We start from the raw sequence: 20,918 nt of genomic DNA on the forward strand, positions 1-20,918 counted from the left end.
TTTGTCTGCAGCCTTTTGTCCTGTCTTGTCAGAAGGTCTTTCCATGCCACTTAATTGCTTTTCTCAGTCCATGGCTCCACCTTCTTCCCACTCATATCACCTAACTTTATACATCTCATTTCTCTCTGAATCTTTTATTTTTGTGGTGGTAAACTGCTATTACATATGTTAACAGTGAGACTAGTGAGAATTAAGGCAACTGTGTTCTTACTCCTGACACACTTTATTCTTGTGGGTTGATTCTAGTAAAAGAAAAAGACACTGCTATGGGATGGACATCTGTAACTTTACTTGGTAACAACTGCAAGTCCCTTTTCATCTTCTTCCCTTGGCTCTCACTGGATCTCATTCCAAAAAGAAGCATAGGGCACAGGAAGCCTTGAGGAACTATAGGGCTTCCCCTATCCATTTATAAACCTTTTTCTCTATAATAGAGTAAGGTATTAGTCTCAACCTTACAGTAGCTGTCGTGAATTTGAAGAATCATTTTCCAGGAGGCTACAGAAATCATTAACCCCGTACAAGAGAATGTCCTATAGGATATGCGTTCGTGACATATTAACTGGTGGTTGAAGGATTCTAACTAGGATTCTTTTAAAATAAGAGTTTCTTCTTTCACTTGGATCTTTTTTGAGTTTTCTCCTCAACTTCTTGCAGTGACTTAGAGTCCCGTAGGGATGTGAAGAGAGAAGAAGGAGAGGCCTTTGCCCGGGAGCATGGACTTATCTTCATGGAAACTTCAGCCAAAACAGCCTGCAATGTTGAAGAGGTACTGCTTGGGGAAAAGTAGGGAAAACTTTTCAGAGATGACACCATATCTTTATCCTTTTATTCAGAATTCTCTTTTAGAAGACATAAGTAAAGGAAGGATGTCTTGTGGTCACAGTGATCATTTATCTCCCTTTAAGGGAATTGTTGCATTTTTTGGGCCTTGATTCCTACGGTTAACTTTTGCCTTGGGTAACATTAATAAGTGGATTAGATTCCACATTACTTGTAAATATTTTAGTTGGAGGGTCTAATGGGTTCTATTGTAGTTATTCTGAAGCCTGCTACTGACTATCTTTAGTAACTAATTGAGAACAGAGCATGTTTTATTTGGAGAAGGTGCCAATCTAGGAACATCTTGGGTTAGTATCAAAATACCATATATTCAGTCCCTTTTTTCATTTTGAAACAGAGACTTTGGGGGACCTTCTGTATTTTTACTCTGGTCTCTTAATGGTTCCTAATTCACCTTAGAAATCCAAATAGGAATAATACTTGCATTTGTTTTTCTTAATTTTCTACCTAAACTTGATCCTAATAATACGATTTATGTTTCCTTTAGGCCTTCATTAACACAGCCAAAGAAATATATAGGAAGATCCAGCAGGGTTTATTTGATGTTCACAATGAGGTAAGAATGGGTGGGGAACCGACAGTTAACTTTGCTTTCTGTTGAAGAGGACAAGAAACCCCCCTAGAATGTAAGCATTTCCTTTCTAACATCATGCTATTTGAAGCTATGCCAGTTCATACTTTATCTTTTTTATATATGGACACAAAAACCTGTCATCATTTTCTCTTTTTTAAAGAGGTTATTAGTTGGCCATCTAAAAGGTTATACTATAGTACAGGAGATTTTCTTTGCAACCTCAGTTTTTAGCATCCTAGAGTTTAGGGGTGGTATAATTCCTAACTGCTCAACAGAGCCATTTCTATAAAGCAAATTCTGGGGCAAAGCAAAAAGAATTCTATGCTAACATCACTCTTTGCCTCCTCCTACTCTTACCTGATCTCATCCTGATTCTGCACATGGCTGTGAAACCCAAGTAGAACAGTCTCCTTAAAAATGGGCACAAGGGTCACTTGTTACCTGAGCTGGTCATCACATCTTTATTGTTGACAGTTATTGTTCCACAACAGTCTGCCTAGGGCATATGGTTAACAGACAAAGCCATATCTGCTTCTAGAAAATGTCATTAATGATTTTTCTTTTTGTGCCTCTTCTTTCTCCCATTTACTTTATTATTATTTTGTTTGTTTCAAGTTTTTATTTAAATTCGAATTAACATACAGTGTAATATTGGTTTCAAGAGTAGAATTTAGTGATTCGTCACTTACATACAACACCCAGTGCTCATCAAAACAAGGTGCCCTCCTTAATGCCCATCACCCATTTAGCTCAACCCCCCCACCCACCTTTCTCTCCAATGTACTTTAGCACTGAGGTGGGAACTCTTGCCTCTTTTCTTTTCCAGGCAAATGGCATCAAGATTGGTCCTCAGCAGTGTATTTCAACGTCAGTGGGACCCAGCGCCTCCCAGCGGAGCTCTAGTGAAATAGGGTCCAACTCTGGCTGCTGCTGAATATCTGGCCTGGACTCTTTTTTTCCTTCCTGGAACAGCTTCAGATCAATAGGCTTAAAGAAAGAGGTCTTAACTTGCTTTGGCTGAGAAAAGCCTCTTTTCAAGGTGTGATGTTTTGCCTTTCCACTTTAAGACCAGGGAAGAATTTGGGCCCTTACTGACCTGTCCTTCTTCAGGGACGTGAGCATTCCCTATAGATTAGGGCTCTTCTCATCCTCCTATTTTAATTTCTAAAATCTTAGGATCAGAGTCGATTGTCATGGTAGCTGAAAAATAAATTCTTTTGTAAGCATATACAATTTGCTCCCCACCAAGAATTAGTAACAAGGGTTGAAGACATTCTGCTTGAGCACTTGATTTTACTGGGATCTGACTGGCTGACCTTTGGATGGTGGATCCTCTATCTAGGAATTTTATTGATTGCTTGTACTTGCCACTTTGTCTAAGAGTTCTTGTAGAGGGCACTTCCTTCTGCTTGAACTGCTCAAGGATGCTGAATACTTCACCATCCCATTGCTAGTTTCTCTGTCTCGGAGTTAACTACAAAACTTTGGGGAGAGCAGTGGAGTTGCTCCTGGACCTGTGGCTACTTATTATTATTACCTAAAGAAAACCTCTTTCCCCATTTGTTTTGTTTTAGGGACCGGACCTAACACTACAGTGTCTTTCACCAAATTAAACCCTTACTGTTTCATCACACTTCTTAATGAGACCTATTTAGACTTTCTACTCTAATCAAGCTAATCTGCTTACTGGACATGACATATATACTTCCACTTATATGCCTTTGCACATGCCCTACTCTCTGCTAACATACTCAGTCCAAAAATTTTTCCTTCAGAAAGCCTTCTTTGACCTAGGGACTTCTAAATAATTATTGACGCAGTACCCTATGAGCTTTCGTATGTTGTTTACTCATTTGTATATTTATTTATATTTATGTTACTTTGTAAATTTGTTTTGTAGTTCTTTTCTGTGTGGAATCTGTCTCCTATGTAGGTTGTAAGCTCCTTGAGAGCAGGAACCATGTTATCCCTTTACTTTTGTAAACCACACCCTCCACTATTCCTTCACAATGCCTAGTGCTGTTCATTATGTGATCATTGGATTTGACCACTTTGGATTTGACATACTTAAAGAGTTGGAACAGGTTTACTGTAGACTGCAGAGGAAACAAAAGGTCTTACAGTATCTTTTTGTAACTATCTCAGTCTCTTCTGGTCTGCCCACCCTGGATTCCATATTGCTCTTCCTGCTTGTCTCTTTCTCCCTTTGCCTCCATTCTATGCAGCATATAGTAAGGCTGTCTGCTTCCACGCAGTCAAATAAGTGGGTACTTCTCTAGCCATTTTTCTTTTCAAGGGCATATAATACTAAGCTAATCTGCCTTTGCTTCACTCATCAAGCAGCCTTCTGGGTCAGTTTTTGTATCTTTTGCCTTGATGTCCCATTCTCTTCCACAGCACTAGGGTCTCATGAATTTTTCTAATTTTTTTTGTTGTTGACGAATTGTTTCATTATTAAATATATGCATGTATCCAACTGCTCATATTTCATGTGTTCTTTCTGATTTTATCCCAGACATACGTAGATACTCTCCTTCTAGGAAATTGTGTCAAAAGTATTGGAAGAAGCCTCCGTGAGATATACTTTTTCTTTTTTTTTTTTTAGTTTAAGTTCCAGTTAATCAGTGTAAATTAGTTTCAGTGTGCAGTATAATGATTGAACACTTCCATATATGACCTGGTGCTCCTCACAACTTGCAGATACATTCATTTTATACTGTATTTTGCCCCCAGTGGTAGTAATAATAGTTAACACTACACCTCAGGAAGTTTGAAGACTTTTGACATTTGGGGTAATCTTTTTTTTTTTTTTTTTTTAAGTTTACTTATTTGAGAGAAAGTGCCAGTGTGGGAGGGGTGGAGAGGGAGAGGGAGAATCCCAAGCAAGCTCCCGTGCTGTCAGCGTGAAGCCTGAAAGAGGGGCTCAATCCCACCAACCATGGGATCATGACCTGACCTGACACCAAGAGTCTGAGGCTTACCAACTGAGACACCCAAGTGCCCCTAGGGTAGTGCTTTGCTTATGCTTTTGTTTTGTTTTTAATCCTACCTTGTTCCAAAGGGATTTGAGGCTGTTGAGTTTGAGGCTAGCCAGTCCCCTCACAGTTGAGACAAAACTAAAACTGTGTAGTTTCTGTACAGAAGTTTTTCTTTAGCAGCCAAAAAAAAATCTTCAGTGACTGGGAGGCATCAGAGCATTGGTCAAAGAGCATTCTGTCTAGATCTGTTGCTTTCAGAGTCATCAAAGCATACCATTTTGATAGTTTGGAGGTGTTTTTTGTTTTTTGTTTTTTTTGAGAGCATGAGCTGGGGAGAGGGACAAAAGAGAGAATTTTTTTTTAATGTATGTTTATTTTTTTTTTTTAATTTTTTTTTCAATGTTTATTTATTTTTGGGACAGACAGAGACAGAGACATGACAGACAGAGGGGCAGAGAGAGAGGGAGACACAGAATCGGAAACAGGCTCCAGGCTCCGAGCCATCAGCCCAGAGCCTGACGCGGGGCTCGAACTCACGGACCGCGAGATCGTGACCTGGCTGAAGTCGGACGCTTAACCGACTGCGCCACCCAGGCGCCCCAATGTATGTTTATTTTTTAATGTTTATTCATTTTTGAGAGACAGTCTGAATGGGGCAGGGGCAGAGAGAGAGGGAGACACAGAATCCAAAGCAGGCTCCAGGATCTGAGGTGTCAGCACAGAGTCTGACGCGGGGCTCGAACCCACGAACCGTGAGATCAGGACCTGAGCCAAAGTCGGACGCTCAATAGACTGAGCCACCCAGGTGTCCCAGAGAGAGAGAGAGAGAGAGAGAGAGAATCTTAAGCAGGCTCAATACTCAGCACAGAGCCTGACACAGGGCTTGATCCCATGACTCTGGGATCCTGACCTGAGTCTATATCAAGAGTCACGTGCTCAACTAACTGAGCTGCCCAGGCTCCCTTGGAGCATATCTTTTTAGTTTGAAATCCCACATCCTATTCTGTTATTAAAACCACATGGTTGGGTGGGGTGGAGGGGCGGTGTGCCTGGCTGGTTCAGTGGGAAGAGCATGGGACTCTTGATCTTGGGGTTGTGAGTTCAAGTCCCATGTTGGGTAAAGAGATTACTAAAAAAAAATGAACTTAAGGGGCACCTGGGTGGCTCAGTCAGTTAAGCATCCGACTTCAGCTCAGGTCATGATCTCACGGTTCGTGGGTTTGAGCCCCGCATCGGGCTCTGTGCTGACAGCTCAGAGCCTGGAGCCTGCCTCTGATTCTGTGTCTCCCTCTCTCTCTGCCCTTCCCCTGCTCACGCTGTCTCTATCTCTCAAAAATAAATAAATGTAAAAAAAAAAAATTAAAAAAAAATGAATTTAACCCACTCATAATCTTCTATACTTAGATATTTCACCAATGTAAGGAAAGCATGAGAAAACTACTTGGGCAATGTATTGATCATTGCTGATGTTCAGAGTGAAATGGTCTTGAAGAATTAAAGGAAGTAGATTCCCCAGCCCACACCACCCCCAATGCAAAGAATAGTAGTTAAGAGATAATAAGGGTGTTTGGTTCCTAAAGGCCAACACCAGAGACACCTTTCTGACTCAGACAGTAGAGGAAGGGACTCGATCTAGGGGTTCTGAGTTCAAGCCCCCACCTTGAGGATAGAGCCTACTTAAAAAGTAAAAAGGGCAGGACCATGGTTAATGTTATTGCAAGCAGTAAATCAAACTACTAGATCATTGCAGATAGTAGAAATTAGTAGAGCAGGCACACCCGTTCCTTTCCATGCCTGTAACTAGTTTGATAGGTTTATTTTGTACCAAATAAGCAGAAGGAACCTATTGGTTTTTATTCCAGAAACATAAAAATTAAGATCATTGCTGTATGTGCATTTACAGACGCACACCAATGGCACGGCTGGTATATTGTTTTGGTAAATTCTAATACCTCAAATTGATAATGATAATGGCAGTAAGTAGCCAAGGGGAAATTTGGATTTTGTTCAATATACGGGGAAATGTTTTTGGCCAAGTCTTACCACTCCTGTGGCAAAAAGTATTGCTTTGATTCCTTACTGACCCTGAGTGCCTACTATGTTTGACTATGCAAATATATTATTCCCTGAGAAATTCCTTTTTATGATCTGGAAGGATTCACTTCACTCAATTTCAAAAAGCAAAACCTTCCTGTAGCAAGTTGTAATAGAGATTTAGACTAGGAAACACGGAAGTGTAAGGCCCTCACTAATGGCCTTCCTCACACATAATCTCTTCTGGAAGACCTCTATCATGTGTTCTACTCATATTCATACATTGTTTGAGTCTAGTGATGAATTTGGGGCCCTTAAAAAAAAATTCCTAAATCCTGTTCATTTATAAGAAACTCCCAGTCCCGGATACTGTCAAACTCAAATTGGAAAACTTGTAAGTGAAGCATTAGGATTGGAAGCACCTAGAATAGATACATAGCTTATGTTGGTCTTACGCTGATATTATGAGGAATGAGGTGTCTATAAAGGATTTTCCTAGGACTGGGAAAATCCACTCTCATTCCAAAAAATTGACTTTTGTTGCCGCTGTGATTTTGGTAAGGTCTTTTCATTCCTATGAGAGGGGGGTGGTGGTTGCCTCCAACTACACTAAGTCCTCTTCCAGCCCATGGTGACTGGGGACATTCTGGTTATATGAAGTATGTGAGGGCTGGACCTAAGTAGTTCGACGGAACTCCGGAAAGGGCTTCAAATTCCTTAAGCACTCCTTCCTCTTCCCCGTCCCCAAGGCACCGGCCCGATTCAAGATGGCTTCCCTGAGACAGGTAACTAAATGTTTTAGTTTAGAGCGCCCCCACCGGCGGGGGTCAAAAAAAAAAAAAAAAAGATATCGAGAGGCCTGAACGCCTGTGAACTGAGCACTCAGAAGCAAGCTGCCGCCAGATTTTATTTTCAATCAGGCATATCTGTGGTTGCCTACGTACCCTTCTCAGCCTTTTAGGACCTCCCACCCTCCAGAGACTTCCTGGATGGCGCTCACACTACCTTGCTGGAAGAGGCCGGGCGTCAGCCCTACCATTGGTGGGTGGGAGCGGAGGTGGGAGGAGCCGAGGGAGAATGGACTACCAGCAAGCTAGATTGAGGCGAGGGCTGGCCATGCTCCGCCGGAAGGCGCCTTGTTCTCCGAAAGGGTGAGTTGAAACGCTGGCTGGAAAGGAAGCACCAGGACTTGTTCAGGTAGGCTTCCCGCTCATGCCTGCTCACCAGTGCTGGTCCAAGACTCTTTGCAAAACTAAAGCTCTTAGAATTGGTTTCCATAACTCATCCTCCTCCTCGCTCCCCCGCTCCTTGCCCGTCCCCCAGTTGTGAGGGATCAGGTGCTGGGTGATGCTCTGGACTGAACCATTCTCCTTTGTGAAAGGCCGGGGGAGAGGGCGGCTGCTGGGCCGCGGGGCCCCAGCCGGGCCAAGCCGCGAAGGGGGCTGCCCCGCCGCTGTGGGGTTTTTAGGGCTTGTCATTGCATTACAGGGCGTGGTGTCGATTTGGGGCAGCTCCTTGTTCTGCTTGCCCCTTTAGCGGAGAGAAAACTCCCCGGCTCCGTTTGGTTATTCCATACTTTGGACTCAGAAGTGGGAGGTTAGGGTTTTTTGTGTTTTTTTTTTTTCTTTTTTGTCTGCTTTCTTGTATTTTAGTAACAAAAGTGGGTAGGAAAGCTTAGGGCGAGCGTGTGCATATTGTTATACATTATTAGGTGTAATTTCGTGGGTCTCTGGGAGGGCAGATCGGGTTTTTGGAGAGTATTCAGAGATGGTGGGAAGAGAGGAGCTCAAGCCTTGGCGTCTCCATTGACAGGTCTGCAGAGCTTACTGGTCTTCTGATGCATTATGTAAACTCTTCACTAGCAGAAGACCCCTCCCCCTGCCTCGGAGCGAATGCAATTTCTTTATTTACCTGTCTCTAGTGTCGCAGGAAATTTTCCAGCCATTGCAGCAACTGTGCAAGTGCAGCGGCTCTTGCCCTTAAGGGACAGTCGTGAAGTGATTAAGGTCTTCAGAGAGGTGTATAGTGGGGGTGTCTAGATGGACCAATCTCTTTTCAATGACTGAGCATAGTGAGCTAGGGGTCGAAGACTTAGAACTCGATGTCTTGTCCTAGTGGAACACCCCACGTTGAAGCCACAGGAGCTGCATTATTGGTAACTACTGCATCCTACTCTCACACTAGCATCCACAGATTACTTACTCTTCACGTTGTTCCGAGCCTTTGAGTTCAGTCAGGGATTCTCTAACAGGGTTATCCTTAGAATCGGCTGAGGCCCTATCTGGTGTGGGACATGGTGGATGGTAGAGGGGGAGTTTCGGATTTGAGTAAGTTCCTCTGTTAGTTAATTAGATCATGCCTCTGCTTAGGAATTTCTTTTGTAGTGGTCACCAAATAACTTTCAGAACAAATTGTGGTGTTTTGGACTTATCCCACCTCTTAAAAGAGAGTTATGATAAAACATTTTCTACTTAAGAAGACCTGGGTTACAAGAGTGGCACACAAGTGGGTCTGCAAGGCATGATGAAGGACATTGGCCCAAAGAGAGGGTGGGCGAGTGTGACGGGACAGGCCTGGGGGAAGGGTTAAAACTGAAGTGGTGAAGGAGTAATGGATGGAATCAGGGATTTGATGGAGCAGTGTAGGGGTACTTGCACAGTTCACACACCTTCCCCATGTTTGATCTATCCTGTGCGTCTGGCCTTTTGATTTTGTCAGTTTGGAAACTGACATGGATAGAAAATGATAGAAAGGGAGAGAAATCTACCGAGCTGATTGTGAATCACCAGGAAACAGACCTTGTATTTTCTGGGACAGTCTTTTCTACAGCACCACCAGGTGATGAGGTGGAAGAATCTTGGCATTGTGGTCACCACCATTGCAGAGTTTAGTTATAACAGGAAAAAACTTGACATTTTATTTGAAGAATCTGATAGTGATAGGTAAGATAGAGTTCTGATAGGTTAGGTAGGATGGTGAGGGGGAATCAGTCTTTCAGAGAAACTAATGTACCCCTCTCCTTGGAAAAGGGTGAGATGTTTTTAACCTAAACTACCACTTAAGATTAATTTGTGGTGCCAAGAACTAACTGTATTTGCTTACTGAAAGAATGAGATTTGATACTCTCATCTGTGGAAGGACTGTAACATTTTAACATAGCATGGAGATAAATGTTTATGCTTTGAAGATACTGTTTGTCCACTGCCTTGCAAGAGTTAAATTGTCTTCTAAGCCTACATTGAGCCTGATACCTGGGGAATAAACAAGACAAATATTTTCTGGCTCCTCCGCCCTTACCCCTAGGAGTCACTCTACTTCTGGACTTGCATTTGGGCAAGTCCCTGATCTGTGGTCTTCACGTGACCTACCTTGCCCTACTGTGACTCACCTGTATTTACTGTTTTACCTTAGCAGTCGATTCATTGATATAGTATCATTTCATATTTTACTTGGTTGAACTTTTCATTATCTCTTCAGTTGATTTTTTTAGTCTTTTCCTCACAAAGTTGGTGATCTTCCTTTCATCCTTCTATTATGATTTTGTTCACTTTGCTTTTTGTTTTAATTCACTGATGTTGTGCCTTTTTTACTTATGTCTTGTTGAGACCTTTATTAAAAAAATATTTATTTTTGAGAGAGAGCGAGCGAACAGGGGGGCGTGGGGAGGTGCAGAAATAGAGGGGGACAGAAGATCCGAAGCAGGCTCTGCTCTGACAGCAGCGAGCCTGATGCAGGGCTCAAACTCATGAACCATGAGGTCGTGATCTGAGCTGAAGTCAGACATTCAACTGACTGAGTCACCCAGGTGCCCCATTGTTGAAGCCTTTTAAGATATGTAAAGAGACCCTAGTTTTTTTTTTTGTTTTTTTTCTTTAATTTTTTTTTCAACGTTTATTTATTTTTGGGACAGAGAGAGACAGAGCATGAACCGGGGAGGGGCATAGAGAGAGGGACATACAGAATCGGAAGCAGGCTCCAGGCTCTGAGCCATCAGCCCAGAGCCCGACGCGGGGCTCGAACTCACGGACCGCGAGATCGTGACCTGGCTGAAGTCAGACGCTTAACCGACTGCGCCACCCAGGCGCCCCAAGAGACCCTAGTTTTTAAGATGTGTTCTTTTGGTACCTTGTACTCAGTTGTATATTTATAAAACAAAGCTGTTGTATCAACCGTTTATTTTGGCCTAAAGGTTTATTTAATCCTTTATTACATTCTGAATTTTATCCTGGATAACCTTTCCTCACCTTAACCTCTTGTTTTGTTTTGTTTGTGCAAGTGTATCAAGTTGTAATGTAGCTTTTTTTGTGTGTTCTTTCACTCGATTTCATATTGCCTTTAAGATTTTCATTGTATTTATGTTGCAAAGTAAGTCTATGTCTTTGTAGTTACTGGATGTTTTAAATTTAAACTACAAAGTGTGTTAGTCTCCAGATTTCTCATTAAGCTCTTCTGTAGGTAACGTTTCTTTTGCCCTTTTATGATCCATTACTTTCTATCCTTCACATAGGCTCTTGGTTGTTTAATGTCACATGTAGCATAAGTGGTCAACTTTAAAGTATCTTTTTTTTTAGACTGATACTCTATGCCTTTTATTCAGTTGTTTTTTTAGACTAACTTTAAAATATCTTAATTGTTGCCTTAAGAGTGCAGCAGGAGACTTAAAAAAAAAAAAGCAAGTCATTTTTACCCACCCATGTATGATATAATATAATAAAAAAAAAAAAAAATCCAGCAGCACAAACAGAAAGTAGACTGGCATAGATAATTGTTTTACATTTGTGTTCAGCAGCAATGGATATATTGGAATATATTCCAAGCAGTAGAGCAGCACAGGGAATCTAGACAATGTTCTAGTGCCTTCAAATTCTGACTATTCAAGTATATTCTCACTTGTTTGTTTGATAAGAATTTCCAGAGCATCACACTCACTCATAATCAAGTAAATGTACAAAAAGATTTCAAAGACAATTTTAAAAATTAGGGAGCCTGGGTGGCTCAGTCGGTTGAGTATTTGACTTTGGCCGAGGTCATGATCCCGTACTTCATGGGTTTGAGCCCTGTGTTGGTCTCTGTGCTGACAGCTCGGAGCTTGGAGCCTGCTTCAGATTCTGTGTCTCCCTCTCTCTCTCTGCTCCTCCCCTGCTTGCACTCTCTCTGTCTCCCCAAAATAAATCAACATTAAAAAAAAAGTTTTAAAAATTACTTATTCTTATGCATAGTTTTTAGGAAAAGATTGGCTTTATCATTGAAAGAATGGAAACATCCCTGAATTATCTCCTCTGTACATTTCCATAGACATTTACTGTGTATGGCTTCATTTCATTTGGTCTTTTCAAAGTTTATTTCATTTTAAAAAGATAATTAAATGACATACTACTGAAATTACTACAAAATAATAAGACTGCTTTTTTTTTCTCCTCTGTATGTCAGCTACTTAATCCTTTTGTCAGTAGTTCTAATCCTTTTGGTAATGTCCCAATATTCTAGTAATTTGTAATTCCATAAAAACACCTTTTTATTTTGAGAGTCTACATTTCTTCTAAAACTCTGTATCTTTCTGAGAAAGGATATATTAACTGAATTCTTAATTTCATCATTCAGGAGCTGTAAAGTCTTTCAAGTTTCTCAAGTTGTCTCTCATGGTGGTTATAGAAACCTTTGGAATATCCTGCTTTTCATTTTTTTTTTTTCTTCCCACGACATACTTTAGGGATGCACTACATCTTGGAGATTTATTCCTTTGGGACATGGGTATTCAGAGGTACATTGTCTATTAGTGACATGGGAATTTCATTTTGGTTGTTCTAGAAGAAATCAGTGGTTTCAGTGGTTTAGCTGTCTATTTAGAGCCCAAATCATAACAGAATTTCCTAATAGAACGTAATTTTCACTTTCTGATACAGATATCAGATACACATCAGTAAAACATCTACCTACGTAAACTGATAGGAAGATTTTTCTGGATTTTTATTTTTATTTATTTAGTTTTAAATGTCTTTATTTAAAAAAAATTTTTTTTAATGTTTTTATTTATTTTTGAGACAGAGAGAGAGCATGAGCAGGGGAGGGGCAGAGAGAGAGGGAGACACAGAATCTGAAGCAGGCTCCAGGCTCTGAGCTGTCATCACAGAGCCCGACACAGGGCTCAAACTCACGGACTGTGAGATCATGACCTGAGCCGAAGTCAGACACTTAACCGACTGAGCCCCCCAGGCGCCCCTATTTATTTATTTTTGAAAGAGACAAGAGTGTGAGCGGGGAAGGGGCAGACAGAGAGAAAAAGAGAATTCCAAGCAGACTCCAGGCTCCTAGCTGTCAGCACAGAGCCTGACGTGGGGCTTGAACTCTCAAACTGCGAGATCATGACCTGAGCTAAAGTTGGAATCTTAACTGACTGAGCCACCCGGATGCCCTGATTTTTCTGGATTTTTTAAATAGGGGCTACCAAGTTGCATGAGCATGGACCTTTCATCCGTGTTACATTCTTCATTGCTTCTACTCAGTAAAGTTCTTTTTTCCTCTTGTCTGGGGAGTGGAGCATATGAGTCAGCTCTTTATTTATACATCAGTTCTCCTATAAAATGTAGTGCCTGTTTTTCAGGTGTGCCTCCTAGTGGGGGGCACCTTCTTCATGAGGCCTTAAGTGTGTGTCTGTGTGTGTGTGTATGTGTGTGTGTGTGTGTGTGTGTGTGCGTGCACACACATATATATAATGGTTGTTTCCATTCACTGCTCTTCTGAAAGTCATGGGAGTCAAAAGTTGAGGCAGTTAGATGGAAGCATGTGAACTACCAAGGGGCAGCCTAGTCAATTGGAGGCTTCTATGTTCCCACCACAGGCATTGTGAAGTAAATGGAGTACTGTGAGAAAGACACTGGCATCATTCCTACAAACACAAAAAATGATTAATTGAATTACCTGAATGTTGCCCTAGACACCAGTGCTGGTTGAAGTCTGTTCCGTGGTTTTAAGGTTAAAGGGCTATACTGCTTTCTCAGAGTCTTTTCATCTCGCCCAGCAGTCCTGCTATTCTAATTGTGAAACTTTTACATCTGTTTCAGTATCCTACCATTCTGCTTAGTAGACCAGCACAGCCAAGTCTCTAAGGAGTGATTTTGCTTTGAGAGAAACCTTTAATGGTACTCTTTCAAATTATTGCATAGGGAATAATAAACTCCTTTTCATTTGCCTACTATGTGCCAAACAGTGGACCTTATCTTTTAGTCTTCAGAGGAACCCTGAAATGTATGTGACGTTAGTAGCTTCATTTTACAGAAGAGGAAAAATAAGACTTAGCGAGGTTAGGTAACTTAGCTAGGAGTGGGATTCTGGTCTGTCTGACTTCAAAACCCCATTCATTAGCCAGCCTCCCCCCCCATTGAAAAGTTCAGTGCTGACCCCTGTGAGAGAACTGTCTTTGACCACGACATTAGACAGGTAAGCATTCTGTAGCCTGTTAAAGCTGTACCTTAAGCAGTTGAAGAACCTTTCTTCAAAAATTAATTTTTGTCTTTGTATCTCTGTTAAAAGGGGGAAAAAAAGAATAATAGTTTGTTTCTTTTATTTAACCTAAGTTATTTTAAAGATAAGATATATGAAATACTAAGCTCTACAGAGGAAATTCATTTGGTCAGTCTTCCAAATAACTCCATTTTTTAGCCAGTGCAAGTCAAACTAGCTCACTAAATTTTCATCAGTCCCATGTCCCATGAGGTCATTTTTGTGCCTGGAAGCCCAAGTGTGATAATAACAGTGGTTTACAATGTTTCTCCTCCCTTTGCCACATACACTTTTTTTAAACATAAATGTTGCAGTGAAAATAATATCTCATAAATAATTAAGTAAAAGTTTATATTTTTCTGTTAGGCTGAGCAAATGTATGTACACTTGGCTCAGTTAAAAAAGCGCCTGCAAGAGTGCTATGTGTGTGGGGATGGGGGGAGCATACGGAGGCCCAGGACTTTATTACCTAAATTGTATATATTGTTACTTATACCGGCTGCCCAAAAGTGGCATCATACAAGGTGGATATGTTGATCCAGTTAGATATTCTTCAGCTGGAACCCAGAATGTTATTTTCACCTTGGTGACCATGTGCCAGCAAAGAAGTACTTTTCCAGATCAGTCTAACTCGACCTATGGGCCATGATCCTTAAAGATTAGGCTCTTATTTTCTGTCTTCAGACATAGGGAAAACTCTAGAGTTTTACTGGAAAAAAAAAAAATCTACATTGAGGCTGATTTGAAAATGAATCCATGCCCTAGTTGGGTCATATGGGTATAGTGTCATCTATTTGCTTCTTGCCGCAGTTTTAAATTGGCTGCCACTGAGGCTTTATGGTCCCAAGCCTAAAGGAGGTAACTAAAATTTCATTATTTTCAATACTGACTATCACACTATAGAATATAGTATTATGTATATTGTATGTAACCCCTTTGACTATATATAAATGCTGTGTCAACTCCACGTTCTCAAAAGTGAAGATTCTATAATGTGTCTTCTGAATGAAGGTTTCTGGTAGGAAACATGCCTCTGCCCATTTATTATCTGCAGTCTGAGGGAAGCCCTTGCTCTTGCTCAGAAACCTCCCCATTACCTCTCCACAGCCCCACTCCCACACACCTTTGGCTAGAAGTTGAAAATGCACTCCCGGGGCGCTCCCTGGCTCAGTTGGTGGAGCATGCGACTCTTGATATCTTGATGTCTGGGTTGTAAGTTCAGGCCCCACATTGGGTGTAGAGATTACTTAAAAATAAAATCTTAGGGGCGCCTGGGTGGCGCAGTCGGTTAAGCGTCCGACTTCAGCCAGGTCACGATCTCGCGGTCCGTGAGTTCGAGCCCCGCGTCGGGCTCTGGGCTGATGGCTCAGAGCCTGGAGCCTGTTTCAGATTCTGTGTCTCCCTCTCTCTCTGCCCCTCCCCCGTTCATGCTCTGTCTCTCTCTGTCCCAAAAATAAATAAAAAAAAAAAAATAATAAAATCTTAAAAAAAAAAAAAAAAAAGGAAAGAAAATGCAGTCCCTCAAGAAAAGTGCATTAAATGCCTATTACCACCTGAGAAGCAAAGGGAATAGGGTGATAAGTCATACACAGTTTTTGCCTTTGTGGAACTTACATTCTAATGGCGGAGGCAGTAACATCAAACAACTGATTCTATAATCAGTTATTTAATCTCACTACAAAAATAAAGTTATGGATATTACAGGAGAATTTATCATGGGGGCATCTAACCTAAAGCATACTACAGTAAGGTGATTAAGAATGTGATTTCTGAAGCCACACTGCCTAAATTTGAATGTGGTACTATTTTTCACTAGCTGTGGGATGTTGGCAAATCTCTTGGTGCCTGTTTCCTTGTCTGTTAAAAAAAAGAGAGAGATTCCAGACTTAATAAAATTGAATATGTTAATGAATTTTAATTGTTTAGAAGAATGCTTGGCACATAATATACACTAAATAAATTTGGCTGTTTTTGTTTGTGACATCAGGAAAAGCTTTTCTTTGAAATGATGATGTCGAAATGAGCTTTGAAGGGTAAGTTAGAGTTAAATAGGCAGAATGGAGGAAAAGCAGTTAGAAGGCACTTGCAATAATAGTTCAGAGAAGTAGGGATGGTAAGTTGATCTAGAATGGCAGTGGAGACAAGTGGATGCATTTGAGGGATATTTAGGAGGTAAAGGTAGGATTTTAAAATAATGTATATGATGGTAAGGAAGAGATTTTCTGGTCTCTGCAGCCGTGACTGTTGGAAGATGATTACCCTCTTTGTGTGTGTGCATGTGTGGTGGTGGGGATGAAGGAGACTAGGCAGACTACCAAGGAATCAGCCTCCTTGAGGTAATAAGCCTTTATAGGGAGAATTGAACAAGTGAGTAAGCCAAGGAGATTGGAGACACTACCAAGAAAAGCCATTGAGTAAGCAAGTAGATGTATGGGGTCCAGAGTCCAGGGTTGACCTCTTGCCCAGAGATATAAATGAGAAATATAAGCATATAGATCATTTGTTGAAGGAAATAATAATAGTTGAGGCCATGTATGTAAATTAGACATTCTTGAAAAGAAAGTACAGAAAGAATTAAAGAGGGCTTAGGACCAAACCTTGGTGAGCTTCAACAATGAAAGGCTGGTAGAGAAGAGTAGCAAAGCAGAAGTGGCCAGAGAGGTAGAAAGAAAACCAGAAAAGTCATCCTGATGTCCTGGAAGCTGTCTGAAAAAAGTGTGTGAGAGTGGGAATGGTTTTTCTAAAATTTATGTGATCCTTCTTGGATCCCTGAGATTCGTAATTTAGGTCCCTCACCACTTAAGGTTGGATACTAGTGACTTAGAACATCTATCTAGAGCAGGTTTAGGCTGACTAAAGCCAGTTAGTTGAACATAATCTTCAGACTCTAGAATCTAAACTGTAGTTGTTCCTTTTTGCCTTAAATTAGATATAATATAGAGGAAGAGAGCCTAGAGTGTACATTCAAGTAATATAGATATTACCTGGCTGAAATTAACAAATTATTTTGGAGGCCATTAATCTGGGAGGTGATCCCCTCTAAGACTGACTAGCATCTCCTAGGTAGGTAAATTTTTTTCCCGATGATATATCCAGCAACATTAGTTGAGTACCTCCTAGGACATAGTGTTTATGTGCCAAATACTGTGTTAGGTGTTTCATTAATCCTCATTAATGGCACTGTAACTTGATTCCCTTTTGTACAGAAGAATGAACTAGATTCAGAAAGGTTAATGTACTTGGTGGGACAGAAATTTGAATCCATGTCCCTCTGACTTCAATGTTCATTATACCTCCATGTACAAATATAACTAAAATAATAAAGTAGAAGATACTTATCCTAAAAGAATACTTAACAAAAAAGCCGTGAAAGCTCAAAAGGGACTGATTACTTGGGTTTGACAGTGAAAAGTAGGAATTAGGAAGGCTTTCAATTATTATATCCAGTGGACATTTAAAAATTATATTGTCAGACATTTTTGCTTTATTTGATATAATTGGTCACTCTTTCCCCCTGCAGTTCTCTACTCTGTTTGCTTCTGTGACTTGCACTGTTTGCTTCTCTAGCTTTTCCTTCTCTACCTACTTAGGTGTAGCTTATTTGACTCTAAAAAAATTTTTTTTGAATTTTTGTTTAAATTCTAATTAAAATAGTATAATATTAGTTTCACGTCTATAATATAGTGATTCAACACTTCCATACAACACCTGGTACTTATCACACTAAATATACTCCTTAATCCCCATCATCTATTTTACCCATCCCTCCACCCACTGGTTGAGTAGGCTCTGTGCCCAACATGGGGCTTGAACTCACAACCTTAAGATCAAGAGTTGTATGCTGCTCGCTTATTCCAATTCTTTTTTTTTTTTTTAATTTTTTTTTTTTAACGTTTATTTATTTTTGAGACAGAGAGAGATAGAGCATGAACGGGGGAGGGTCAGAGAGAGAGGGAGACACAGAATCTGAAACAGGCTCCAGGCTCTGAGCAGTCAGCACAGAGCCCGACGCAGGGCTCGAACTCACATACCGCGAGATCGTGACCTGAGCCGAAGTCGGACGCTTAACCGAGCCACCCAGGCGCCCCCGCTTATTCCAATTCTTAAATCCTGATGTTCTCCTGGGTTCCTCCTAACTTTTCTCACTCAATCAAAAATCTCAACACTTGGGTTTCCAACTACATGTTTTGGTTAGCCTGCAGTGTTTAAAGTGTGTTTTTTTAAAAAATTAGTTGTCTACATTTAAAACCTAGATTTACATAAAACTCTATTTCTGGCATTTGAAAAATCTGAAGTTCTCTCTCAACCTTGGGTGTGCATTTCCATATGCCAACAATTAACTAGAGCTGACTAGCAGCTACACTCTCTTGGATTCTTCAGTCCTTCACAGACTCCAACATTCTCTGTTGTCTCTCAATGGTATTGATGCAGTTTTTTGTATACTTGCTCTGCTTTACATACCCCCTGGGCAAATCTCCACTCAGCACTTTTAGTTAGATACTGAGTACTTTAAATCTATCACCAAGCCAACTTTCCGATTTATACATCCAATCTCCTATCAAATTTTACTAACTTGAACTGCTCTAGGCAACTCAGATTCAACATGGCTGGACTAAACATAGCTAAACTCCTTTCTCTAAACTTTAGGTTCTATGGATTTTTATTCCCTAAATATTACTCAGCTCTGTCCCTTCTTTCTTATCATTACCTTTTGACCCACATTGCTATGATTCAGGCACTAATCTCCTTGTTAGGGTTCTTGGTTACAAACAACAGAAATCATCTTTTGGCTAATTTAAGCAGAAAGGGGATTTATTGGAATGATACTGTGCAGCTCACAAAATCAATGGGAATGCTAGACAGTCTGGTTTAGAAAATGATCTGAAAACTAAGGGAGGTTAGAGACATAGAGAACATGTCCAGGGTTAACACCACTGAATAGTCTGTTTAGGATGCTATAGTAGAACTCAAGTGTCTTCCATTGCTGAGTATTGTTGAGTTGGTTCTGGGTCTTTGCATTACCTCTGCAAAGTCAAAATTCCCTATAGGACTGTCCACTTAAAGTAGTTTGGGTCACATGTGTACTTTGTCTTTGCCAGGAAAAGGAGGTGACCCCCCCACCATCCAATTTCCCATCTTCTCCAACAGGCCACCCCCCTATAGTGGGAGGTAAGATCCAGCCTCCCATTGAGAGTCCTGCCTTGAGCTAGTCTGCCAATATAGAAAAGAGGCTTTTGGTTGCTGAGCAGAAAAAAAAAAAAAATTTATACTATACAGCTTTTTTTTTTTCATATATATATATATATATATATATGGAGAGGGTAGAAGAAAAAGGTTATCAAGGAAGTAATTTCTTAAAAGATGAGGAGGAGTTAACTAAGGAAGTAAAGTGGGTCACAAAAAAGGAGTATTCAGGCAGTAGGGATAAGAGGAAAGTCAAAACAAAGCACAGAAATGGCAAACAGCATGAGACATTAGAGGAAACTAAGGAACTTTGTAGTTCAGTATTGCCAAAGTGTAAATCACAACAAAATTAGAGGAGATTGAAAAAATAGGTTAAGGCCAGACCCTTTAAGGAAGGCCTTGAATGCCATGTTAAAGCATTTTCTGATGGGCGGATGAGGAGCCACTGAAACAGAATGACATGAGCAGAACTGCGTTTCAGTTAGCTAACTGGCTACTGAATAGAGAATACATCTGGGAAATGAGGGGTTAGGGACACAGAAACACTTTAGGAGGCTGCTGTGGTAGTCCAGAAAAAAGCTGTATAGTGGAAATTTGATTTTTTTTCTGCTCAGCAACCAAAAGCCCCTTTCCTATATTGGCAGAATAGCCCAAGGTAGGAGCCTTAATGGGAGTCTGTGTATATATTTGTGTGTGTGTGTGTGTGTGTTACACACACACACACACACACACATACCCAAATATACTCCTACCTGTTGTGAGTTCTCTGAGGGTAGAAATTATGTCTTATTCACCTTTGATTCTCTAATATTTCCACATTAGTGTATTATACACTCAATAAATGTAGACATAATGAAGAGGTATTTATTTGATGTCCATCTTAAGGGATAAATAAGATTTTGATAAGGCAAATAAATGAAAGAAGGATGGAATATAATTTGAAGGCAGTAGCATTAGCTAGGATATGAGAAAAATATATGACAACAATAAATTGGGGTTTTTATTTTGTTTTTTGGCTAGTATATGTGTAGAATAATGGGAAATAAGATTGGAAAAGCAAGATGTAGTCTTAAGATTTCTATCTTAAGTAACAGGGAACCTTCAAACACTTATAAGCGGGAGACTGATTTGACTTTACTGTGTTTTAGGAAATTAATCTGGTAGCAGAATGGATTCATAGGAAAAGGGATCAGTTATGAAGTTTCTTTTTTTTACACAAGCAACTGCATAAATAAAGAGGTGACAGCAGAGATAAGAGAGTCAGATAATGAATCCTAACTTTCTTCTTAGTTTAATAGTTGAATCACTCATCTCTGTAAGCCTCAGTTTTCTCATCTGTACAAGAGGGTTGACTTGATATGATTGCCAAAGGCCCTGCCAGCTCCAAAATCCATGTGTGATATATTGCAAGAGTCAATGGGACCTGGCAAATGATTGGATGGTGGATACAGGAGGTTTCAGAGATATCTTTGAGGTTTTAAGTCTGAGCGAATGGGAAAACAGAATTGCTATTTACAGGAGTGTTATTGGATGTTCCTAACAATACCAGTAATGCTAGGATCTTTAAAAGTAGGAAATCTAAGGCCAAGTTGATCTCTTTCCTCAGTTGTGTCTTAGAGTACCGAAAATAGGATTTCATTGTTGAGGCTGGTTACATTTCAGGGGAAACTAGTGGTCAGGAGGTAAGCAGCTGTTTTTAGCAATCGTTTACTTTTGAGGGATTTAAGCTTGGGCACCATCATTCTGGGGTTGACTAGGTTCATTGGGAATTAGAGTGGCCTCGAAGTGACATTGCAAAGTGGATA

General features: G+C 40.5%; 2 protein-coding genes across 7 annotated transcripts in view; both read left to right on the top strand.

Moving 5' to 3' along the window:
• RAB2B (RAB2B, member RAS oncogene family) overlaps positions 1 to 3,902 on the top strand; it is a 16,716-nt gene extending 12,814 nt beyond the window's left edge. For all 3 annotated transcript variants that reach the window (XM_025920054.2, XM_086710204.1, XM_086710203.1), the window contains 3 exons: positions 658 to 769; positions 1,331 to 1,399; positions 2,244 to 3,902. In XM_025920054.2, the coding sequence (XP_025775839.1) occupies positions 658 to 769; positions 1,331 to 1,399; positions 2,244 to 2,351 (289 nt within the window). In that variant the 3' untranslated portion in view covers positions 2,352 to 3,902. The remainder of the gene's footprint in view (positions 1 to 657; positions 770 to 1,330; positions 1,400 to 2,243) is intronic.
• A 3,610-nt stretch (positions 3,903 to 7,512) lies between these two features.
• The window catches only part of CHD8 (chromodomain helicase DNA binding protein 8), a 62,046-nt gene continuing 48,640 nt past the window's right edge, over positions 7,513 to 20,918 (top strand). For 3 of the 4 annotated variants that reach the window (XM_086710183.1, XM_086710187.1, XM_025920053.2), the window contains exon 1: positions 7,513 to 7,626. The gene's annotated coding sequence lies outside the window, so the exon portion shown is untranslated. The remainder of the gene's footprint in view (positions 7,627 to 20,918) is intronic. The other variant, XM_086710188.1, reaches the window with a different exon arrangement.

Source organism: Puma concolor, chromosome B3 (assembly GCF_028749965.1).
Source record: "Puma concolor isolate L17-30 chromosome B3, mPumCon1.1.hap2, whole genome shotgun sequence".
In the NCBI taxonomy this organism is placed as follows: Eukaryota; Metazoa; Chordata; class Mammalia; order Carnivora; family Felidae; genus Puma; species Puma concolor.